The sequence below is a fragment of the Prunus avium genome, chromosome 1 (genome assembly GCF_965620075.1).
Source record: "Prunus avium chromosome 1, drPruAviu1.hap1.1, whole genome shotgun sequence".
Taxonomy (NCBI): Eukaryota; Viridiplantae; Streptophyta; class Magnoliopsida; order Rosales; family Rosaceae; genus Prunus; species Prunus avium.
The window spans coordinates 42,394,104-42,419,567 of NC_142284.1; the positions used below are offsets into that span (position 1 = coordinate 42,394,104).

General features: G+C 37.8%; 4 protein-coding genes and 1 pseudogene across 5 annotated transcripts; 2 read left to right on the plus strand and 3 right to left on the minus strand.

Annotated features, from left to right (window-relative positions):
• Positions 1-207: 207 nt before the first annotated feature.
• On the minus strand, positions 208-1,208 carry LOC110765582 (cytosolic sulfotransferase 12 pseudogene; annotated as a pseudogene).
• A 3,231-nt stretch (positions 1,209-4,439) lies between these two features.
• Positions 4,440-5,546, minus strand: LOC110765581 (cytosolic sulfotransferase 12-like). Its single transcript, XM_021968725.2, has one exon. The coding sequence runs from the start codon at positions 5,526-5,528 to the stop codon at positions 4,536-4,538; it is 993 nt and encodes a 330-aa protein (XP_021824417.1). The 5' UTR covers positions 5,529-5,546; the 3' UTR covers positions 4,440-4,535.
• A 1,921-nt stretch (positions 5,547-7,467) lies between these two features.
• Positions 7,468-9,927, minus strand: LOC110765564 (Translin family protein). The gene is made up of 8 exons (XM_088250937.1): positions 9,773-9,927; positions 9,580-9,686; positions 9,377-9,456; positions 9,134-9,275; positions 8,900-9,049; positions 8,434-8,635; positions 7,910-8,011; positions 7,468-7,820 (listed from the first exon to the last, which is right to left on the minus strand). The coding sequence occupies exons 1-7, from the start codon at positions 9,834-9,836 to the stop codon at positions 7,911-7,913; spliced, it is 846 nt and encodes a 281-aa protein (XP_088107063.1). The 5' UTR covers positions 9,837-9,927; the 3' UTR covers positions 7,468-7,820; position 7,910.
• Positions 9,928-10,553: 626 nt separating this feature from the next.
• Positions 10,554-13,374, plus strand: GEK1 (D-aminoacyl-tRNA deacylase). The gene is made up of 8 exons (XM_021968726.2): positions 10,554-10,832; positions 10,914-11,243; positions 11,354-11,417; positions 11,504-11,556; positions 11,704-11,759; positions 11,941-12,015; positions 12,594-12,782; positions 13,022-13,374. The coding sequence occupies exons 1-8, from the start codon at positions 10,569-10,571 to the stop codon at positions 13,107-13,109; spliced, it is 1,119 nt and encodes a 372-aa protein (XP_021824418.2). The 5' UTR covers positions 10,554-10,568; the 3' UTR covers positions 13,110-13,374.
• Positions 13,375-19,103: 5,729 nt separating this feature from the next.
• On the plus strand, positions 19,104-23,840 carry LOC110765576 (18S pre-ribosomal assembly protein gar2-like protein). Of its 2 annotated transcripts, none has more exons than XM_021968717.2 (6): positions 19,104-19,642; positions 20,094-20,150; positions 21,106-21,185; positions 21,645-22,468; positions 22,645-23,390; positions 23,504-23,840. In XM_021968717.2, the coding sequence occupies exons 3-6, from the start codon at positions 21,176-21,178 to the stop codon at positions 23,610-23,612; spliced, it is 1,689 nt and encodes a 562-aa protein (XP_021824409.2). In that variant the 5' UTR covers positions 19,104-19,642; positions 20,094-20,150; positions 21,106-21,175; the 3' UTR covers positions 23,613-23,840. The 2 variants fall into 2 exon arrangements, with proteins under 2 accessions (XP_021824409.2, XP_021824410.2); XM_021968718.2 differs by lacking the exon at positions 19,104-19,642 and adding an exon at positions 19,717-19,914.
• The last annotated feature ends 1,624 nt before the right edge of the window (positions 23,841-25,464 follow it).

Here is a 25,464-nt window from a genome sequence, read left to right on the forward strand (position 1 = left end):
TAGTGGGTGAATAACATGAAAAATCATGTGTAAAAATGAACCGAACAAATGCTGTTATTGATAAATATATAGATACGAACGATCACATTATTTATTTCGTGTGGTTTATTTAATAGAATTGACATTAACCAAAGACAAAAGTACACATACGCACAAGCTTGCAAAGAAGACAACTAAAAAAAATCACACACTAAGCAGAAAGCAGACCTAAAATTTCAACCCAGAACCTTGCAACTTCTCTTCATTGATGCAATCTAGTCTCTCCACCATTTCAGCTGTCAAATAATTCATCCAATCTCCAACCTCACCTTTCCTAAAAAATGCACTGTTCTCCACACCAAACGATAACTTCCCATTTTTATTCACATCCAAGTTGCTCAAGTTGTCAAAACTACACAACCTTAAGATGTCATCTGCAACTCCTTGTGCCTCTTCCTCTGGGGAGAACGGGCACCCCAAGAACTCAGCTAGCCTCCTCAAGTGAAGAGTGGGCTCTTCTTTCATTTCCTCAAACTTGAAGAACATTACCTTTTCAGGCCTTTCCAAACTCTCCTTCCAATACCCAACACATGATCCCAAAAGGGCCCATCCAAGCTCACTCCTTTGCAGAACTTATCAAACTCTTCTTCAAGTGAAATGGTGCCCCTACTTTTGGCTCTCAATTTGTTGGCGAAGTGCCAAAGAGAAACAAATGTGTCCTTAGGATCTCTGCACAAGTAAACAACTTTGCAAGCAGAGTTTTTGACAGAATCAGGCAGAGACACATATGGCAAATGCGTCGAAAAGAGCCTCGGGGGTGCCAAGCCGGTAAGGTCACTGTCAGGAACCTGTTTTTCAATGTACACATCCAGCTCCAAGAAGGGCACAAGAACATGAGGGTTGTTTGTGAGCAAAGGGTGTTGCTGAGGGTCTGGATAGTGCACCCTTTTCACTAGGGCAAACAGAACTGCCTTGAGCCAAGTGGTGCCTGATTTGGGAGTGCTAACAAGAAGGATATCAGTGTCGAGGGCCTGGAAGTGTTTCTGGCATGCTAAAACTCCCTGCATGAGCCTAGTTGCATGCCAAAAACCTTGGTACTGATGAAAGTGGTTTGCAACCCAACCTTTTTCTGTAGGCATAGAGTATATAAGGTCTCTATTTTGTTTGTTGAGTTCATTTTCTTGCAAGCATTTTGGAAGAACACAAGGAGGAAGTTGAGTTGTTGACATGGTTTTCAGAATAGGAAAGGTTGAAAGAGTGGTGTTAAAGGCCTCGCTTGGCTCTTTGTGATTGTAATTTTGACAACCAACAACGTCAAGTACTTGATATATAGTTGTTTAGCGGTTTTGATGTAGTTCCTGTGGTGGTAGGGTAAAGTTTTCCATTAACCTGAAAATCATTAGTAGTCAACAAGTCAACTTTCTTTTATGTGCGAGCGTGCCACTGTTAGCGGTTAAAAACCCTAACATACTGTAAAATGTAATAATTTGCATCCCAAGCTATTGACTTTGATCAAGTGATTGTGAATTTGGGTGAGGAATATCTCCCAAGAAAGTTCTTTTCTTTCCTCAGACAGGTAAGGACTTTATAATTTCACACAGTAAAAACTAGTAAGTTTAGCCAAAAAATAAGTGTTTGAAAATAAAACAAACGAGTTCAAGGAGAACTATTTATTATACATTAAATAAAATGAACTGCCAAGTCTGGGAAGACATCAAAACATTGGACTTCGATTTCTCCCTGGATTTCCGTCTGTGACTCAAGCTGGACTGGATGTATCTGTACTGGAATTGCATGTCAGTACCTTTAACTAATGGAGATTAGCTGTAAATCGATACCAATATTGAAATTGGCAGAGCTATAATCAGTTTGAGCCATGGAGAGGCTTGACGAGGGGGCAGAACTAGGAGTTTGCATCTGTTCTGCATGTTCTAGAGACTATCTCTATGAGATTAAGACATCCTGGTGTCTCTGTTGTGGTTGAACTGGGGTTTCTCCAACCTAGACTTGATTGGAAGTGGCTGGATTGGCAGCTGTTGGTATGTAATTGCACTTCAGTACCTGTTCTGCTTGACTGGGGATCACCTGTAAGCTATTCTTGTGAGCTTAGGACATCAAGGTGTCTCTAGGCATTTGTTGAGGTTTTCATATGATGAACAACCTGAGTTCTGCCTGGTTCACCTGTTTTGAACCGAATTTGTAACGACAGAAAGCTGAGTTCTGCTTGATTCTTCTGAGCTGAATTGCATTTGCAACGAGAGAAATCTCGTTTTCCTAGTTGGTGAGCTACTTCTTTGAGCTGGATTGAAGTCAGAAATCTGAGTTATGCCTGTTTTGTTGAAAACTGGATAGCTTTTGTAAGCTAGATAGCTTGATTGCTTCTGAGTTTGAAGGCTTTTGAGATCGTATGATCTTTGATTTTTGTCAGTTTGACTGAGAGTTTTTGGTTGTATGTTTTGTTGGTTTGCTTTTGTTGTCCTTTCTCTAGTTCACATACTCTTGTATTTATAAAGAAATGCATGATGAGAACTAGAGCACAATTGCTGGAAAGTGTTCATCCACTGACCCGTGGCAACTCTAAGAGAATAAGTCGGCTTTCTAGCTTTGCTTTTCTCAACCCATTTTCGTAAAAGCCTCCTATCGACCGAATATTCTTTGGCTTGTAGTTGCCTATTTTCCTGGGAAGCCACTGGCTATGGTTGAGAAGAGTGCCCTGCTTTTACCTTTCTAGCTTTAGAGTTGTCTAATTTGGTTTTGAGTTGGTAACCAACGGGTGATGATCAAATCTTAAGCTCAAAACATGTAATCTGGAAAGTGGGTAAAAATAAACCAATTAAACTTGGATATTCGATTAAGGCCCCGTTTGGGATTGCTTTTTTTCGCCCAAAACCTACTTCACTTTAAAGTTAAGTAGTTTAAGGTGTTTGGTAAAAATAAAATATCTTGATTATTTTAAAAGCAGTGGCCTTTTGACAGCAACTTTTAAAAGCAGGCTCTGGGTTGCTTTTCAAAGCTGCTTTTAAAAGAAGAAGAGATGAACCTTTAAGAAATTTTTTTAATTCCCAAAATACCATCATTCATTTTAAAAAATGACACCACTTTCACTTCCACATCCAACTCCACCACTTGCACCACCACATTCACTACCTCCACAACCACCCCCACCACAACCACCACCCCCACCACAACCACAACCACCACCTCACCCACAACCACCACCACCACCATCACCACCATCACTACCACTACCACCACCACCACCACCACCACCACCACTTCCTCCAAAACCTCCACATCCACCACCACCACCTCCATGCTGCCATTGCCACCACCACCACCTCCACAATCGCCATCCCCACCACCACCACTACCACAACCACCAACTCCACCTTCATCACCACCACCAACTCTACTCCATCACTACCACTACCACCACATGATTAGTACATAACACTTTCAACATCATGTCTATTTTAGTCATTATTCACAGTTACAACAATTTTATATTAAAATTTACCAAACGGTTTTGACACTGCTTTTTGTACTAACAGTACTTTAAAAATATTGTTTACCAAACATGGAGCTGCTTTACTTTACAGCTAATTATTTTCAAAGCACAGCAGAAGCAACTTTTTTTAAAAGTGACAGCAATCCCAAACTGGGCCTAAATCACCATTGGTGGTAATTAAAATATCTCATGTGAAAATTACTTTAGGTGATTGGTTTATTTTAACCCTCCTTCTTTGAAAAGCTATGGCTATTCTCCATTTTTGGCAAATAGAACCCATAGCTTGTTTGCAAAAATAGCCCAATAGACTGATGGTCTGGTGTGCAGAAATTGGGCCCAAACAATAGCAACAACAACTATAATATAATGCAAAACTTCAAGCATGGAACTTGTAGAGCCCATAAAATGAGGATAGCAAAACAATGTTATCCCCCGTTGCAACTAATGGCTAGTTTGGTATTGCTGTGCTGTGAAAATAATCATTGTCAGATTTGCTGTGAGAGAAAGCAGTTTAACGTTTGGTAAACTTTTTGTTAAAAGTGTTGTTGGTACTGATTCCCGCATAATCAGAAAATTATTCCTGCATAATCATCAAACCCAGCGCCTCTTCGAAACTGATTTATGCATAATCAGAAAATGAAAGCACCTCATTAGTTGCTTTCCCTTATAGCTTTTTCTCACAGCAATTTTTAACAATAAGTGATTTTTTCATAATTTACCAAACGGGCTGGGCTTTCAAAACTTTTTTTAAAATTACTTATCACCTCAAATAAGCAATGTCAAACGGGCATTAAGTTGCACAACTCTTCAAATGTGTGGCTCACTATCCACTAACAAATTAATAAGTAATTAACCTGACCCACCACTTTATATCTTATTCAATCATTGATATTATACAAGTTGGGTTAAATGACAAACCCATTATACGATCACATTATTTATTTCATGAGATTTATTTAATTGACATTGGACCCAACCAAAGTCAAAACTACACAAAATCACACGCATGCAAAGAACACAACTAAAAATAATCACACACTAAGCAAACCTAGAATTTCAGCCCAGAACCTTGCAACTTCTCTTCATTGATGCAATCTAGTCTCTCCACCATTTCATCTGTTAGATAATTCATCCAATCTCCAACCTCACCTTTCCTGAAAAATGTACTATTCTCCTCACCTGATGATAATTTCCCACTTTGATTCACATCCAAATTGCTCAAATTGTCAAAACTACACAACCTTAAGATATCATCCGCAACTCCTTGTGTCTCTTCCTCTGGGGAAAATGGGCACCCTAAGAACTCAGCTAACCTCCTCAAGTGAAGAGTGGGCTCTTCTTTCATTTCCTCAAACTTGAAGAACATTACCTTTTCAGGCCTTTCCAAACTCTCCTTCCAATACCCCAACACATGATCCCAAAAAGGCCCACCCAAGCTCACTCCTTTGCAGAACTTATCAAACGCTTCTTCAAGTGAAATGGTGCCCCTACTTTTGGCTCTCAATTTGTTGGCGAAGTGCCAAAGAGAAACAAATGTGTCCTTAGGATCTCTGCACAAGTAAACAACTTTGCAAGCAGAGTTTTTGACAGAATCAGGCAGAGACACATATGGCAAATGCGTCGAAAAGAGCCTCGGGGGTGCCAAGCAGGTGAGGTCAGGAACCTGTTTTTCAATGTACACATCCAGCTCCAAGAAGGGCACAAGAACATGAGGGTTGTTTGTGAGCAAAGGGTGTTGCTGAGGGTCTGGATAGTGCACCCTTTTCACTAGGGCAAACAGAACTGCCTTGAGCCAAGTGGTGCCTGATTTGGGAGTGCTAACAAGAAGGATATCAGTGTCTAGGGCCTGGAAGTGTTTCTGGGATGCTAAAACTCCCTGCATGTGCCTAGTTGCATGCCAAAAACCTTGGTACTGATGAAGGTGGTTTGCAATCCAACCTTTTTCTGTAGGCAGAGAGGATATAAAGTCTCTGTTTTCTTGGCTGAATTCATATTCTTGCAAGTATTGGGGAAGAGCAGGAGGAGGTTGAGGTGTTGCCATGGTATTCAAGACAGGAAAGTTCACGGTCTTTGCTGTTTTCCTGCAATGCTTAAGCAGTATAGTTTTGCTTCTATTATATAGCAATCTCAAGAACAAAAAACAAAAAAAATCCACCTAACCTAACCTAAGCAGTATTTATAACAAAATAAAAATTGATTAATGAACTTTTTGTGTGATATATGTTATCACAGCATAGACATAAACCCCGTTAACAATCCTTGGCACACAATTTGGGAATTATTCATATGAAAGTGTACTTTCAATTGGAGATGATTTTCTAACCACGGCTCTCATGCATGATGTCGATTATTTATCAAATTATTAAGAGCTTTTCTATTTAAACCCCACACTTTTCTTTATTCACCTCAATACTGAAATCATTAAGTTCTTAAGTTTTATTATTGTGTAAAAAGACAAAAAAGGTCATCCAACTTAATACTTAACCCTAATACATTTTTTTTAATTATCATTGCATATGACATCATGGACTAATATTATAGAGATATTTAGTCATATACCTATTCTTAGCACTAAAACTATAAATAAACCCTACACCATTTAATTTCTATAAACAAACAAAAAAAAAAACTCAAAAAATGACAGCGGGCCCTATTGAATTTAATTTTGATTCTTAAATTACTTTGGTGCCCTATTTAGTGTTTTGGGCTTTTTAATAAGGTTTTGGGGTTGAGTTTGTTTTAAGAAATTAATGACAGTTTTGTAATTTAAAATAAATTAAAAGCTTTTTTGTTCGGATGTCAACTTGTTGGCACACATTTGCAGGTCTATACTTGTCCAAAAGGTTCAGTAAGACATAGAGAAATGGTTAAAAGATTTGGTGGCAAAGAGCAGTATGTAATTATCCTTATCCTGATAATTGAATGAAGTCTATTTGGAAGTAAGTTTGTACTGAGGTGAGGTCATCATATATGTGAAATTTGTAACTAATAAATGATACTTGAGATTGATAAATTATCACATGTCATTTCATAATATTGTTACATTTAAGCGGTGAGGGGCAAGATAATGGGATGTTGGGTGTGAGGTTGATGAATTTTTTATTTATATTTATTTCTATTGAATGTGTATTTATTTAGGAGTAGTTTGGAAAGATATTGGGGTTTTCTTAAAAATTGTGAAAATTTGAATTAGAATTTGGGGTGAACAAAGAGAAGTGCAGAGTTAAATAGAAAAACTCATGATTAATTAGTATGACTAATTAGCCCATGATTCATGAGTGGTTGGGCTTTCAATTAAGTATTATAATTGTCGTTATACACTGGATCACAGATATCCACAAAAGGCTAAAATATTTAATAAAATCATTAAAAGGTATGCAACATATCTGGGTAAAATCGAACTTTTATATTGTCCAATATCCATGCATGGAGAATTCAGAGCAACATCTGTCGGAGACAATTGCTTTGTTGAAGCATTAAAGCATGTGTTCCTTGTTTGTTTGCATGAATGAGGTGACAGCAACCTTTTGATGATTGCAATACTCTCGCAAGCAACCTTAATTATAGCACATCTTCGCAAATATTTATGTCTAAAACAACATATGGGCGTTTGATAACTATTTCAATTTTAGTTTTTATTTTTTATTTTTTGTGCTAGAGGAAAATGAGAATGAGATTGAGATTGAGAGAGAGGATGAAATAGTTATCAAACAGGCCCTTTATAGTCTCTTTTCGTAAACTTCAGATAACCTAAAAGAAATTAATAAACTGGATGAAACCTTGGCTTAACAAGATTGTGATAATAAACAAACATATCAGGAATATATGAGTGGATAATTGTGATATAAACAAATATAAAGTGCTGGACAAATAGCAGTGGGTGTCGACCAAGAGGACTTGTGCTGACCAAAGTGAAAGACAACTACATGTGCTCCTAACCTTTACAGATTACTTTAAGATTAGTAACTGATGGCATGCACTAGTGATAGAGTTTGACCATGTATATAAATAGGGAATGTATCTTGTAAACAGATGTGAGAAATATAAAACAGTTTCTTCAATACATTCTCAAGTGAACCTCATGTCTAACACATCTTTGGCAGGGTTTTACTACAAGCTCTATCTAATTCTCATCAATTTACAGAGAAGTAGAAGAAAATTGTTATGAAGGCTTTCATAAGGAAACCTACACGAAATTGTTCCTCAAAAGTCACAATCTCTTGTCTGCTGTGTGACCGTGAGTAGCGACCGCATGGTGATGAACTGCAAACAATTCTGAACAAAGATGTATGTGCCCCATCATCTATGCCCCTTGAAATCCAAGCCTTTTTCCCTGTCGAAAATAAGAAACTCATCTCCTTGGTTAAAACCACATAGAAGTAATCATGCAGTAAGAAAGAGAATGTGACAAGCAGCAATTACATCATATTTCAACATCAGGCACTCCCAATAAGAATGAAGTTGGATCATCGGAGCCAAGTAGGGGCATATACTCTGATCCTCTCACATGCACACCGAAGCAAGCTACAGAAAGATCTCCAGTTAGTTATTAAAAGGATTCAACCATAGAATTAAGAATTTGTTAGGTACACGTTAAGTATAATTTATACAAGCTTATAACATAAATTTGAAACTTAGTTACGGTAGATTACTACTTCAGAAATATTTAAATTTCCAGCTTTTCTTATTCTCAACTCTATTGAAAATATAAAACATATAAGTGTTTGTTGTTCAATTTTGAAAGAGATACACTTGCATGACTTAAAATTCAAAGGTCCTAGTTTGATTCCATACACAGATTGCAATTAGAAAATTACCCTATTTCCTATTATTTTATTTAGTTCTTCCTAATATTCCAGTCTGTAGCGACGTTCCAAAGCATGAGATAAATACATTTATAACATTTTTTGTCATGGTTAAGTGCAAGAAAATTGTCGACACCATACCATTCTCGATCTTCATTACACTTTGAAGCATTGTATCCATTTTCGTCTTCATGTCATGACTATCATCCATAAATGGGACAACAAGGGTTAGTTCCCTGTAAATTTCACGCACAAACTCGCATATCTTCTTAGCGAAACCAAGTTCACCATCTGAAATTCGACCAATTGCCAACCGCATCAGCTCTCCAGTCAAATCTGCAAGCTGGACAACAATGAGTTACTCTTCTGGTGTTTGAGGAATGGATATAGTATGTGTTTATATGAATGCTCTCCAGTCAAATCCAAAAGGTGCATGTGAATACCAAACAACTCCTCCTAAAATATATATATCCGTCCATGTGTTACAGATACACACACGCAGATACACAGTTAATGCCACTTAATCCAAAAACCATATTCAGTTAATCAACTGGCCTATAGTTTGCTTTTCGCACAAAGAAGGTAAGAGCAAAATTGGAAAAATTACCCCGAGAAGATAGTCAAGGACATTGATCTGCAAAGGCTCAAGAGAAGGATCATTGAGTGGTAACAAAGTAGCATTCATCTCATCAAGGTTTAAAAGAGTCCCAGTCCTGCAGAATTTACAGAACGTTGCAGCTTCAACATATTCTTGTACCTGCAGATTTAACGAGGCATAACATTTAGTGGACATCACATAAGTATCAAGCAGAAGTAGAAGGAGAATGAGAATCCACCCCACCCCAGGTGAGTATGCTCGTCTTAGCTTCCAAAAATCAGTCCCTTGCAGCTCCTTAACCAGTCGGGAGATGTACCGATCAGTCACATCTGCTAAATCCTTTTCTGCTTTCTGCAGAACTTCCTCTTTGTTGTGTTTACTGATTCTGTTCAAGTTCAAATTTACAGCAACAACATTTCAATGCATGCCACCAAAGCAGTTGCAAGACAAATTACAAAACAAACGCAAAGGTCTCAGCTTTCTTACCTGTGCACCTGAAAGATGACCTTTTTGCTGTTACTGGTGATATCACGACTTGCTTTTATGACTCTTTCCCGTTTTTCATTCTACGATTAAATGGCGACACAAAACCCCACATTGTTAAACAAAAAGCCTCCAGCTTCACGCAAGTTGCATACATGAAATCACTCGTATTAATGCAATTAGAGAAATTGAATTTAGGGATTTACGAGGTCATTGAGGTAATCGGTGTATTTGGCGAAGGCATCTTTTATGGAGGATTCAGTGGTCATCGTCCTCACCCTTTTTGCTACGCTCTGCGACGTCGTCTCTGCAACTGTGAGCGAGTCAATGGCTCAATCTAAACTCCAAACAGTCTGCGTTTTCAATTGGAAACAAAAAGAGAGAGAGATCGATAGGTACTGTTGTGGAGGCGCTGGGGTTTGAGAGCCATCATCCGCAGAGATAAGCGCTGCAACTTCAACATCCTTCCCCCACCTCTTGCAATTTTTAATGCCTAAATCACTGTGCTTTTTTCATGTCGTTTTTCTCTACCCCTGACGACGCCACCCTCCACGTCGTTTTTGTCATCCTCACGAGAGAGAGAGAGAGCTAGCCCCGTTTTGGTGAACCAAACGGGTCTAAACTCGAAATCCTAAATCCTAAATCACTAAATCATTCCTAAACCAATTTTATTTTTCTTGAAAAATACTTCCCTCCTAACCTTGTAAGTAGAAACTCCTACATTCATGCCAATAGCAGTATAACATGTTTGCATAAGTTTTTTTTTTGTGTTTTTTTTTATAAATTATTTGTATATCAAATTGTGATTTGCTGGAAGGTGGAACATCTTCTTTAAGGGAAGGAGGCAAGTATTATTATTATTATTTTTTATTGCAGTAGATGCTCTATAAAATAAAAGCATCCTACGAGAGTACAAAAGATAGCAAAAAAAAAAATCTGAAACCAAACCTTACTTGATTTTTCAATTACACACCTGTTAGAAATTTTTTTATTTTTAAAAAGTCTATATTAGTCTATAATTTGCTAGATAAAATTGTAATTCTAAATTGTTAATAGGGATAAATTAGTCATAAGAAAAGAAAATGAATAGAAGTCTTTCAAGAAATCCTTTTCCCATGTGCCAAAAAACCTTTTTCTAAACTTACCAAACATCTAAGCCCATTTTCTCATGATCAAATGCACTCTCAAATTCTCAATGGCAATGCTCCTAAAAACGACGTCGTCGGGACTGCTAACTACTATTGCCATTAGCAAACCATTAAACAAATGCTTCTTTACCAGAGCCGCAAGTCTCGCAACTCTGCGTTTGGCGCGTAGCTTTCACTGCTCCCTACCCAGAAAAACGACAAAGAAGATGGTGACTCTGATCGTGGCGACGACGACGGACCCCGCCTCTATCAACCCGGCCAATGCCCTCCTAGCCATGCCCGGCTGGGACCCGACCCCTTCTTGCTTACAGGTCTGCTAAACCAATGATCATCGTTAATTCTATCATTAATTATAGTTTATCTCATCGTTAACTTAATGAATTGAACAATAGGATATGAAGGGGTTTGGCAATGGAGCAGGAGGAGTTAGGGTTTTGCTGCACAATAAGGGGATAGTGGAAGAAGACGACTTGGACAGGCGATGGGAGGAGGCCACAGGCGAGCGAGTCGATGAGCTGGTATTTCTGAGCAAGCACACCGCCGTCTCCAACCGACCTGCCCTTACCGTACACCCGATCGGGGTCCCTCATCTGCGTCCTGGTGACGCTGCGCCGCAAGGTGGGAGGCCTGGTTGGGCCGCGCCCCCAAGTCCGCGCATTGGGCCCTGGCTCAGGCACTTGAAGAAGCTTGCCCAAGCCCACAATTTGGTTCCTGAGTTTGAGGTTTCTTTCTCTCTTACTCTGCATTTTTCAGTTCATCTTTTGTCTTTGGCAATGTGTGTGTTGTAAGTTGTATTGTTATACATACTTAACTTGAAATGCATTGCATGTAGATAACTTTGGAGGGCACACATCATGGACCGATCACAAATACACCTACTATGTTCCTGGAGATTGGTGAGTTTTTACTTTTGAATGAATTCTGCTTGCGTTTTTTGGTAGTTACAGTTCATGTTTGATTGGTTTCTTGTGGGTTGATATAGGCAGTACAGATGAGTACTGGAAGAGGCAGGATGCAGCTCAAGTTATTGCTCTAGTTGAGTATAACTATAGCCATTACTTTCAATCATTTGAGCATGAGTTTCGAATAAATACTTTTCCTCCCCTTATTTTTGCTCTTATTGGATTATCTTGTACCTGACTTTTGGAGAATAATGGTTGCAACTTGTGTACTTGCTTGCAGTTAGTTTGGGAAGGACTTGGGCTTGGAGGGGGAGCTGCTGTGGGAAACTGGAATGGGTACTGTCAACAATAAGTAGACGATTTATCATTCTTTTTGTCTTATTGATTTTGATGCAAAGCTCATGTATTTGTTTGCACTTTAAACAAAAGTTGCTTCTCACCTCAACATATTGTGTTGTCTATTCCGTTTCTTGATGATGCTAATCTAACCCCATTTTCTATATTATTGGTTTTCTAGGGAGAAGGATAAGAATAGAGTTCTTCTTGGCATAGGTGGTGGACATTATGCACCTCGGCATATGGATATAGTTCTGTAAGTTATAGTAAATTTACTGTTTTTCCATTTTCTTTCAATTATTTCGCATTCCTTTCTTAGTGGACACATCCTGCTTTTTTCTTTTTTCCTTTTGTTGTGGAGTGCGATGCATCAGTTACTATTGTTGTGGACATATCAATGTGAACTGGAATCCCTTCACATTGATTGATCATGTAAAAGTAAATGTGGTAAATAGGTCTGTTAAAATGGATTACCAGATTGTAGATGATACTTTCTTCATCGTATTTACTGTTTGGAGCTTAAGGCTTGGTCCCCTTCTTCCTTTTCTTCTCTGTCTGAAACCTTGTAACATCCCTCGCCCCTTTCCTCTCTTCCAAATGAGTGTACTTTGCATTTCGATGGAAAATTAGTTACTAACTTACTCAATGTATCGATTTACTTGGCCCCCTTTTCACCATGTTTACCTTTTCTCCGTCATGTGAAGGACACTTATTCTTTGAATATTTTATACTAGTCTGTATTCATTATGTAGTGTACAAATACTTGTTGATGGCCGATATAGTGAAGATATTTAGTTTACTCCATGAACATATGCTCATTCTTTGCAAGTACAGGAAAGATGGTGTGTGGGTGGGCCATCTACTGTCGGGTTATTCCTTGCCAATGGAAGACCCAAACCAGTCCAAAGCAGAAACAAATACAAAAGAAATTGGTGGAACTTGGAGAGAAGCAATCAAAGCAGGATTTGAGGCTACGCAATCAGCTTTCCCTGGTGGGGAAATTCTAGCTCATCTCGATCACAAGTAAGTTTTGTTTGGCGGTTGCTTTAATATGTGATTTGCATGTCAAACATCTCATGTCAGATCGTTATATAGAGATTGGATTTAGTGTAGGTTCTAAAACTCAAAAGAGTAGTTTTGAAAGATATTAAGGTGCAGCTAGAACCCTCATGCGACCCAAAAATTGTTGATTGGATCCATTAGTAGAAATAGAAAGTATTATTGCAAAGTTATCTTTTACAACGTTTGATTGTCAATGGCAGGAGTTTCAAAAGCTGGCAAAAGAATGCTATAACGGGTTTCCTAGGCGAGCAGAACATCAAAATTGGCAAACCCAATGATTTCTACTGAATTCGATGAATGGCGTTGCATATTTATAGTTTTGATTTTTGCAGACAATAGCAGGGCTCTCATTTGGCAGACCACACTGAGATGTAGTTGACAAATTAACATCCTATATTGGTAGCACTCAATTTTACTGCACAAAGGATAGATGAAGCAGGAAAGCAGCTCTGTCAATATGTCAGAAGTATTATTCATTAACAAAATTATATACGTTGTCTTGCATCAGTTTTGTCAATAAATGTCATGTTGGATTTGGGCCTTCATCATATAAGATATGGGCCGCCTTGCGCCGGAAACATTTAGAATGCATACAAATAATAAACCCAATGCAAGAAAAAAAATTAAATCAACAATAGAAGATCAAAGAGCCAGCACTAGAGGCAAAAGGGCTTGTAAAAAATAATCATCCTTGTATACGAGGTCATGTGTTCGATTCTCCCATCCCGTCAAAACGTAAATTTGCCTTTTGGAGCCGAAAGAGTGAAATAAAAGTAACAACAGTTGGCGTTGGTGATCAAAGCTTTCCGTGGTTTGAGGGGGTGGATTGGTGTCCATACTGAGTTGTCGATTATATTTGTCAAACTTTGTGGTGATTATGTTTCTCTTGATTACGTGATTATGCAATGTTGTCAACCAGTCATTATTAAGCTCACACTTTACCAGGCCACGGCCATACTAAGCATGCCAAGCGCATGAACCACGTACATACGACAATATCATAACAAAACTGATAGGGTTGTCATGCACATAAATAGACAGCCCTTCATTTTTCTAGGGTCAACTATAAAATTTGAGCTGTAAGCTTTCTTTTTATCTTTTTATAGTTTTTTTTTTAAAGTTTTGATGATAATGAATGGAGTGAGAGCAAGACATATGGACCGGGTAGAATAAAATCATTATTATTATTGTTACTTCAATACTTGGTGTTCTTTCAAAAATATTATTATTATTATTTTTTTTTTTTTTGAACAAGGCGGTAGTTCAAATTAGTTTAATGTACATTGAGGGGGTCAAACTTTTGTATAAAGGGACAGGGACGTCACATTACTTTAACCAACTAGCCTAACTCACGTCTGCAAGAAGATAATTTAAAATTTGGTTGCTTCTTATAAATTTAACTTCTTCGTCTAAGCATGTATGCAAGATGTACATCCTTCCTTGTGTACTTTTTATAAAGAGCTCACTTGTGCACAACATAATATAAGTTTATTTATTTAATTTTTTTTAAAAAAGGGCTCAAATTATGATTTCAACGAAGCGACAGAGAGATAACAAAGTATTGAGTAGCCTCCAAGTATTAAAAAGATGACTAGAAACTAAAAATGCAAGTAAACAATCCCATGCCATTGCCAGTACAGATCAGATATGCAGCTCCTCCAGGTCATTGTTTTCATATACAGTTTTCCAACACGTAGGAGGAGGAAAGTCAAAACACTCAAAACTAGTCCAAGGGCCAAAACCCTACCTTCCCCACATCGTTGGCAATACCTCAACCCTTGGATTAAGGACATGACATTCTTTAATCGTACAGTCAAATGCCCTATAATGCACATGGATTGGTGGTTAATTATAAATAAGGGTCATGCTAGGGAGACCAACTTGGGATACCAACTTGTGTACCAACTCTCTAATAGAGGTGGAGCCCACCAATACAATGGGTCCCACACTCTATTAGAGAGTTGGTCTCCCAAGTTGGTCTCCCTAGCATTTTCCTATAAATAAATATTTATTGTGATGAGGCTTGATGGTGGTACATGTCTGGTTCGAAAGGGTTACCTTGGGCCAGGTGACAACCTTTTTCTCTCGAGAAAATCCAACTTGGTCTCCAAACAAATGCATGTAATTAAACTAAGGAGCTCACTTCTCTCTCAACCATGCCCCAGTTGACCGACCAGGTCACTTTCACAGTAGGGTTATATATATTCCTGGGTGAAGACACAGGAAAATAATGTAGAGCACAAACTATATAGGAAGCAAGTTTATATATGTCCTCAAGTGGCCACTGGGTGATTTAAGAAGGGCATGGGAGGCAAAACTTGACACTTTCCTGTTTTCTGGGCTTTGTCGTTGAGTACTTGATATGCTTCTTTTTATTTATTTATTCGAGAAAGTAAGTACGGGAGTTAAATTCTTAACATGTATATACATGATTAGATGTTCTACCATTGAAGTTATAAATCTCACTAATAACGGATGTAGATAGAGCTCGACATCAATCACGATCATAAACTATATGAAAATAATGTTTGAATGGAAGAAAATCAAGTACTGAAACGTGTTCTATTTTAGTGGAATTTGTTGTACGAGTTAAGTTCATACCAAAACGAATTTAAAAAATTGGTAAAGGGGTCGAGTTGGTAGGTACATGGTGCCATTGAAAATTTGAAGGAGAAGACATAAAATCATAAATTGTTAAAGGTGCATTGAATAATTTGCGGTGGAGTTTGTTTGGGTAGAGAAATTGATGATAAGGATAGCTCATGGAACAACGTTAATATTGTACCACTGATATTACTAGCCAAGCAATCAATGTCAGATCCACGGCGCACCCATTTATTTCATCACCTACCGTCTCATCTACATATAGAACATTTTTTGCTCATCATTTTAACTCAAAGTGTATTTTCACGATTTTTTTTAACACTTAATACTTGTTTATTAGCATAATTATAATTAACTCTTTGCTTCGTATTTATGAAACCATAATTATGCTAAAAAACACGTGTCAAATGTCGAAAATAATAATAAAAATACACTTTAAGTTAAAATGGTGAGCGAAAATGCTACCATCTACTTATATGATTTAAAGATTTTGATCATATAAATATAACGTTCCTTGCACGTATTTGCTTCAAACATATTTCAAGTCTGAATAAGTTGGCACTAAACAACATTTCTCATATTTGATGTAGTTTACAAGATCCGAGATGACTAATTAAACAAAGTCAACCTCTCAAAAAAATATAGATAAATTGTCTGACCAGAAAAAATGAAAAAGATAGATAAATTGTGGATAGGTGTCCTTCGACGAAAAATTATTGATGGTGATTGTGAGTTTGAAATTCTCATAATATATATTTGCATGGTCAGTTGCATGCCATGACCCGTTATATCAACAACCCCAACAATTATTCATAAGATAATTTCCATTCAATGTTAGGCTTACGTTTGCCATTAAATGTGAACAATTGCACTATGAGAGAACAATCACTCAATCATCTCAATTATTATTATTATTTTTTATACAAGTGAAGCGATAATTTAAACTATAAGAGCAGTTCCACGGGTCCTTTTAGTCATGACAAAAGGGGGCTTGGTTTGGAAAAAAATGCCCACACCAAGCACAAATCGCTTGGGCAGCAGTGGGCCATACTCAAGCTTAGCGAGCCCAAAAACAAGACTTGCCTGAGCAAGCTGACCTCATGCTGATGTCATTGGCCAATTTACATACAAAAAATAAGGACAAAAATACCAAAAATTTCATAATTTTTTTTTTCTATAAATATCTAGCCATGTTCTTCACTTCCCACACTAAAACTCCATACAAATTACTCTCCTCATATCTCATGTGAATAGTGGTTGTCCTTGAGTTGCCATGGCAATAGGTAGGAATGCATCAAAAAAATTGTTAGGGCATGCACTATTCACGTAAACAATAACTGCCATTGTCTCTCCTTGTCTTTTGCCATGGCAAATGAGTAGAAGTACTCTAAAGAAAGGGAGGTTTTCCACACACACTACCAAAATGCCATGAAGGTTCGAATAAAAAACCACTAATATGCAAGTCAATGCCCATTTTTGAAATTTGATTACAGGACAATGCGACTAATTAGGTTGGTGGGAAAATCAAATCTCATCACCTCAGTCTAAAGAGACCAAAATTTTGCACAAACTTTTATTTGAAAATTTTGTTTGTATATACATAGATATAGCATGGTCAGGTGAAGATGTTATTCTTGAAGGTTTACTTGAAAAGCTATTGACTGAAATATAATATAATTTTCTCTCCAGCTGCCGCGAGAAATTAATATAACAAATGGAAATGATAGGTCCATCTGTTCATGCATGCTACCAGTCTAATGGTCTGCTTGGTTGATGACCATTTCTGCTTTGACTCCCGGTGGCTTTTAATTATTTACATTACTTATTAAGGGGGAAAAAAAGGATTTAACAACGAGAATCCTCCATCACCCCAACCTCTTTTTTTTTTTGTCTGAACCATGAGGTGGTCCTGGATGGGCCTCAACTATGGGTGGCACCTTTAAGCCTTAACCACAATCCAGACTAATCCCCACTTACACCTGGTCGGCCCGTAAGGGGTAAAGTATTGGCCAAAATGATGACTCCGTACGAGAGCAGGGATCGAACCCTGATCTCTCTTAAGGAATGAGAGTGCCGAATCACTCACACCAACCACCTTGGTTTTCACCCCAACCTCTTTTTTTTTTTGGTCTAAACCATGAGGTGGTCCTGGATGGGCCCCAATTATGGGTGGCACCTTTAAGCCTTAACCACAACCCAGACTAATCCCCACTCACACCGGGTCGAGCCGTAAGGGGTAAAGTGTTGACCAAAACCTCTTTCATTTAGTGAGAACTACATTTTTTTTTTAGAGAAAAATATTCTGCAAGAGCCAGGAGACCATGGTTAAGATATTTTTTTATTTATCCTTTTTTGTACATATACGACTATATAAATAAACAGTTGATAAATAGGAAGAGAAAATTCTAAAAAAAAAAAACAGAGAAATGTCCATTCCCAACACTCCATTTGGACCACAGTGCATGAAGACTGCATCAAGATCCATATATTGAAGTTTAATTAATTCTGAATTTTTATACTGCAAATGCAAAACGGCACATTGGATACTGACACTGTTACTGCCATCACAGTTTTACATTATATATTTTATTATTTTGTCTACCGTCCAACGATCATGAGAATTCAGTTGGGATCCCCATATCATATCATATGTAAAGATGGCTAGTAAAGAATAGAAGAATCAAAATTCCCCAAAACAAAAGAGTCTCATATGAATCCCTATGTAATAAATCTTCCCTTTGTCTTTGAATAATCGGAGGTCAAAACTTTCAAACTATCCATCTACTCAGTGATATGGTATTTAAATCTATATGCATAAATAACTCTAAAGATGGATCATAAAATTCATCGCTTTTTATATAGATGTCGTCAAGTGTAAATGTCCACATAACAAGTGTATAAAATCACGCTAAGCAAAAGAACAAGGAAAAGAAAAAGGGCTTTGTAACTCAAATGGTTAAGCACAATTACTCATGTATTCCCCCTTCTCCAATATCGCTTGTACATCCATTCTTAGCGCTCGTAAGAAAGGATGAAGGCGTACCTGCACTGCATGCCCTACCTACTCAATCTACCCTACCATGAATTTGGTTGACCAGATATTTACATGCCAGAAACTAGAGACTACACCAACTTCACTTGGCTGCATTTTATGCTGGAAATATTGGAAAGGAAGGAACTTACAATTTATTATTAGTATGAATGATTAATTAGTGGGATTTGGGGACCCCGAGATGTACGTATTCATTTGACAAATCCACTAATTCCGGTAATTATTTTTAAATCTTACTCAAATTTATACAATTTATATTTGATTCTCGTATTTTGTTTTGTTTTTTCAGTAATGGCCGTCGAGCGAGATCCTTTGATTTGGCATGGCATCAAAGGCATAATTATTTCAAGCAAAAAAATAATATTTCTTTTTTTTTAAAATTATAAAAACAGATTAGACAGCGAGCAACCTTCGTTTTCCATCCTGCCGAGTCCCGACAAAAGAGAGTTACGGGTCCTCGCGGCGTACGTTAGCAAAGCCCACACCCGGCCTACACGTGTGCAGCCAATCAAACAGAGTTGATCCCTGAAAGTAAAAAGTTCCCTTTCAGATTTCTCGCGCGAGCTGCAATCCCCTGCCCCGCCAACCCATCATACGAACTCCGACTCCTCCGAAAGTCTCTGGCATCTTCAGCAAAATCAACGGTCCTGATTTCTGGCTCGCGGACTCATCAGAGAAAGAGATAGTGGGGAATCGCTACTACGGAGACTTTGAGAGTAGAGAGGATGAAAGAAACTCGTTAGAGATGGGCCCCACTCCCACCCCCACTGGATATATATTATATAAAACCCCCCCTGAAAATAGAAAACTTTAGATCCCTGAAACGATGACGAAGATGATGGACTTCTTCTAAAGACTAGAGAGAGAGAGAGATAGAAACAGAGAGCTCATTGATGAACGAATTGGCTTGCAGAGCAGAAATTCTCTGACTTCCGCATTGTATCCTCTGCTGCGGCGCACACACGAGAATATTTCCCAATTGCTGGCAGCTGGCAGCTGGCGTCTGCTTTGTCCGGCGAATCAAAGTTCCGGTCTTGATTGCGATTGGCTTGATGATGATCATGGCGTGGTGAGCTCTGTTTGGAAGGAAGGAAAATATAGAAAGGAGAATTTTGGGTTTTTTCACGAGAAAGTGACGGAAACGGAAAGTGGTGGTGAGGGACAGGTAAGAAGTGAGGAGGTGAAATGAATTGGGATGGGTTTTGACATTAAATGCTGAAACCAAGCCTATTAATTAGGAGAGAAGCCAACAACAAAGAGCCCGTTTAATTATTTTGACTCTTTTTCTTTTTTGAACCTACCCTTATATCTCTCCTTCTATCTCTCTCTCATCAAACTCTCTCATGCCTACTTCTTTTTCGGCTCTCTTGATTAATCATTTTTATTGCTGCTTTAATTTAACTCTAGAATGTTTCTCTCTCTGTTCTAGGAGCTAAGGTTCATTCTCTCTCCATGTCTCTCTCTGTCTCTCTGTCTCTTTCTCTCTCTAGAATTGAATACTAGTGTGACGATCTGAAATTATAAGTAAAGGGGTTATCTTGGCTCTCAATTGAGTTGAATTTAGTTCATTTTGGCACTAATTCTTGTTCTTTTGGTTTTCTGGCTTCTGGGTGCAGTTGTTTCTGAAGTGGGAAAGAGAAAGCTGCTGTTTTGTATACTACCAGATTGAAAAGGTATCGTCTTTTTAAGTTTTTTCCCCTTCTAGGATCTGATTTAGATCTTTTTATTCCCCAACTGTGTTTTTGGGTTTATAACTAGTTGCCCATCTGGGGTTCACCTTTGTAGATTGCAATTCTGGGTTTCTCCTTTTTCATTTATTTGTTTAGCTTAATCCCATAGACTTGGATCTGATCGGTGTGTTTCCTGACAAATTGATGGTGGGTACTGGGAATCTTGTAAAAGGATGGTCTCATCTTATTGGACTTTTGATTTTTATTATTTTACTTTTTATTTGGCTGTTAAAAGTTTGTGGTGCCTCTTTAAAAAATGTTTCGACTTTTCCCTTTGTCTTTTTCTACTGTGAGAAGAACTGACTTTGGGACTCCATACTGTCTACCGAAGTTTTTCAGGACGGATTTCTGTCTCCCTCTTTTTTAGTTTAATATTGCTTTTTGTTGTTTTGGTTATTTTCCCCTTTCCTTTTATTTTCGTACAGAACCAAAAAAAACTTCCAAATTGCCAGATACTCTTGTTTGTTTCCCTAAGAATTTTCAAAATTTTGGGTTGACTTGTTTACAGTGGTTCCACTTGGGCAAATTACTTTCTGTTTTTCCTTTTGTATGTATGTGATGGAAAACTCGATGGGCGGCATCTTCTTTTTCTTACCATTGGTTTTACGGCTGCTCAGTTGCAATCCACCATTATCTAATACATTTTCCTTAATAACAAGAGGCAAAAAAAAGTAGTTTTTAACATTTTGCGCCACTTTTTAAGATTATTAATCGTTTTAAAGTTCATAAAGTTGTAGTTAGCATGAATCTTGTGATTATGTTTGTGTGCAATCATCTCATTTCTTCCTTTACCTTGAGCATCCTTGTTTCTATTTAAGTCTCCCTGTTATCAAGTTCTTCAAAGTGGGTTTGTATTGAATTGGTTGCTAACCTCTATAGATTGCATCTTGATGGGCAGGTCCATGCTTGAAAGTATCGCTTGCTGTAGCTTGGAAGCTTTCTCCTACATTTCTCAATCTATGTAAACCATGAAACTTGGTAAGAACTGGCTACTTTTCTTATTCATTTTGATCACTCTGTTGTTGAACTCCTGCATTGGGGATCCTGCTTATGGTCTCGACCTTTCAATTGGTTCCTGCATTAAGAATGGGAAAATGAAAATTTTCTGTCTTCTATTCTTCCGGATAGTTTTATCTTAATAAATTATGTCAAAGTTTCTTAGGTCTATCTTCTTGATTGGGCCTCCATTTGAGCTTTTCAATAAATAGTATTACTCATCTAGAATGCGTCTTCTTAGTCCCACATTGTCTTGGTGTTGTGAGGGTGCGTTGTGGTTTATAAAGTTGGTGCCCCTAGGGGTCGGAGTACTCCTTTTATGGTGCAATTGGTTTCTTCCTTTGTAACCATGATCTCAAGTTCTTTTACGTATTTTAAAGAAAAATGATTACTGTGGTCTTCAGATTTCACCGGCATTGATAATTTTGATGTACTTTACAGAGAGAGAACCAGTGTTCGGCCACTTAGCTATAAGCCACAAGCCTGATTCTAATCCTTTTGGTCAAAATGAAGTTACTCTGGACTCTGCTGCATTACAGTCAGCAAAGTGGATCATGAAGGAAAGTCAGAAAAGGGTTTCATGTGGTTCGAAGGACAATGAAGAAGATGCTGGTCAAGTGCCATATGTGAAAAATGATGAAAATGGCTTGCCTACATCGAGGTTTGATTGTTCAAAGAGTGTGGATGATTTGGAAAATGGTAATGAAGATGAGGTCAAAGATTTTGTGCCGCCATATACTCTTTCTTCTGAAAAATTAGAAGCATTAGAGAAGGAATCAGATTATTATATGGACAAAAGTGTTATGGAATGTGAACTGCCAGAACTGATAGTTTGCTACAAAGAGAGTAGTTGCAATACAATCAAGGACATCTGCATTGATGAGGGAGTGCCTTCCCAAGACAAGAACCGATTTGAGACTGGTGTGGATGAGAAGGAATGCTGCACCTTTTTATCTCCTGATGAGGATCAGAATAAGCAACTGCTTGAAGAACAAATGGATATCGTTATGACCCTTCCAGACAGTTTTAAATCTTCTGCACACGATGATTTAGAGAAGGGTTTTGTCATTCCTTGCGATTCCAAGGATCTGACGCAGATAGGCGATGCTATATATTATACACAAGAGAAGACTGAAATTGAAGTTTCCAAAGAGATTTTTATCCCTGCAAATGTGTTGCCAATGCAAGAGTTGGGTGCAGGGAACGCCCACTCCTCCAAGTCTTCTAATGAGGACAGCACTGAAGCTGTACAAGACACTGTTCAGGTATATCTCACTCAAGTACACGTCTGCGGTTGTACTGTGTAACTGACAGCTCTATAAGGATCTCTTTCTACTAGAATCTTTTTAAAATTTCTCTTAGTGGAAGTTAAAATTTCAGCTTGATGTTGAGGAAAACTGTAGTTTATAACTTGATGTAGTCTCCTGTGGTTTTAATGCAGAGTTCAGGTGAAAAAGTAAGTGAAATAGCACAAACTGGGAGCACTGCTGTGGTTTCAGCAACTGAAGAGTCTAGTCACAGTGAGAAGAAGGCATTGGTTTCAGCAGCTGAAGAATCAAACTTCCATGTCGATGAGTTATCTAACAATAGCAAGGTGGAGAATGGAAGCACTACTTCTGGCTTGTTGGACACTTCAGTACATGTATCCACTACCAGAGATGCATGCCCTGAAAATGGTGTCCACAAACATTTTGAAACTCAAACGATGCTTGCAGGTGACAATGGCGATGACAACGACAACAACATGCCTGATGCAGAGATTGTTCCGATCCAAGTTCAACCTTGTTCAGCACCTGTGGTTACTGGCAGAGAGGAGTGTCCTGAGAATGGAGTCTGTCAACCTCTCGATACTTCAAGTACGTCCAAAGTTGATGATGAAATTCCTCATTCAGTGATTGTTTCAAGCCAAGTTCAACATTATTTAGCACCTGTGACAATTTCCAGAGAAGAACGTCCTGAAAATGGTGTCTGGCAATGCCCTGAAACATCAAACGCATTCATGGTTGGAGATGTGAATTCTGATACACAATATGCTTCATTCCATGTTCAACGTGGTTTCGGAGAATCAAGTTTCTCTGCAGCAGGTCATTTTTCGAGTCTTATGAATACATCAGGTCCTTATTCCGGCAATGTCTCCCTTCGATCAGAGAGCAGCACCACCAGCACCCGCTCATTTGCCTTCCCTGTGTGAGTTACTCTCAAACTCGTTCATCTGTCTTTTTCTTTTCAAACTGTTAATGAAGTTCCCAGAATATGCATGACTGAGACATTGATATATCCTCTTCCTCTTTGGCATGCAGATTACAATCTGAATGGAGTAGCAGTCCAGTTAGAATGGCAAAAGCTGACCGGAGGCATTTGCGTAAACATAGGGGTTGGAGGCATAGTCTTCTTTGCTGTAGATTCTGAATATGCTTCTATTCTAACCATAGTTTTAAGTTAAGTCAGAGTACATGCTTCATCAAAAAAATTTATCAAATCTTATTTTATCATCAATACATACATCACATTTTCTCCGTCTTGGTATGTAATTTGCAGTAGGTTTTTAGGTGGTGGTGCTTTTTGTTACGCGTGCACTTTAAGGTGAAAGCAATAACTTATAATTTTCTCCTTTATATTTCATCCATTTATTTTTTCTTTGGAAAATTAAAGTTATTGTAAAGTTCTTAATTGGCCAAATAATCCTGTTTATATTGGGCTTTGGATGGTTTGCTTGTTAAAGCTGGGTTCAAACCTTATACCAATCCGACCCAACTCTTACAACGGCCATACGTGTTCGTGGTTGGTGGCAAATGCAGCTCAATACTAAATATTCAAAACTGGTTTCTTTAATTTAAATTTGGGAGCTTTAGTTTTCACACACAATACAGTTTACTATTTAGGTAAGTAGGAATCCAATTTCAGCTAATTAGGATAAAGCCAAAAGCCAAAATTTAGTATCTACTATAACCAAAATACAATTAAAGAACATCAAAATTACAACGTAAGCTACCAAATTTCAATATTTAGTTTTAAACCAAAACTTATAGCTGTCAAAACGACATCAAAACACCAAACATGTAACCAAAAACGACATCTACTCTTTGAATGCTAACCTCCTTCGCGCGACCTTTCATCTTCACTTCGAGAAACCGCCTTCAACAGTTCCACACTATTCCCAAAAACTCAAAGACTGCACAGCAACGATCGTTCACGGTAAACCACGATCAACGACGACCACAAACAACGACGACGATCGAAGCGATTCTCACTCACTTGGAAAAAAATCGTAAGAAAATCAACGATCTAACACGAATTTGCCTTCGATTTTAGGGATTAAGGATTTTAGACATTTTCACTACTGTTTGTTATGCATGCTTCCTTTGGAAAAATGGATGACTCTTTGGATTCAAAACTACTCTTTTTTAAGGTTTTGCTTCGTTTATAGGGATTAAGGATTTTACAAATTTTACCTACTATTCATTCTTCATTCTGCAATGTAGTTTAGGTTTTGGTTTCAAAACCTCTAAAAACCAAAAAATCACCAAAGAAAGAGAAAGAGCATCAAATATATATGTTTTTTTGCACTGAAGAAAAGGGAAACTGCATTGCAGTTTCCGGTTTAGTTTGTAGTTCTTGTTTTGACTTTGCTGATCTTTCTATTTCATATCAAGTTGATGTATAGTTTCTGTTATGTTTTGTGTTTTGGGTTGCTCCTATTACCTATTTCTATTATGTTTGATGATGTTTTGTGTTTTGGATTGATGCTTTTAAAAGAGGAAGAGCATCAAATATATCTGTTTTTTGCACTGAAGAAAACGGAAACTGCACTGGTTTAGTTTGTAATTCTTGTTTTGACTATGCTGATCTTTCCATTTCATGTCAAGTTGATGTATATATTCTGTTATATTTTGTGTTTTGGATTGCTCCTATTAAATGTCTATTATGTTTGATGTTTTGCCTTTTAGATTGCCCCTTTTAAAAGAGGAAGAGCATCAAATATTTCTGTTTTCTGCATTGCATTAATGAAAACTTCAAAGCAGTTTCCATTAATGCAATGCAGTTTGCGTTAATGCAATGCAATGAGCCACAAACTGCATTGCAGTATTTTCTGCTAAACTATTTATACTTCTTCCTTGTAGTTTATCTCTACTTGTCGTAATAGTGTTTTAATCCCTTCTTGTTTCAAATCACAAATGACACAAGAAATGTCACCACAAAAGAATGAAGCTTAAAACCAACGAAAGCCAAGAATCAAAATGATGGCTCAAAAGAGAAAATC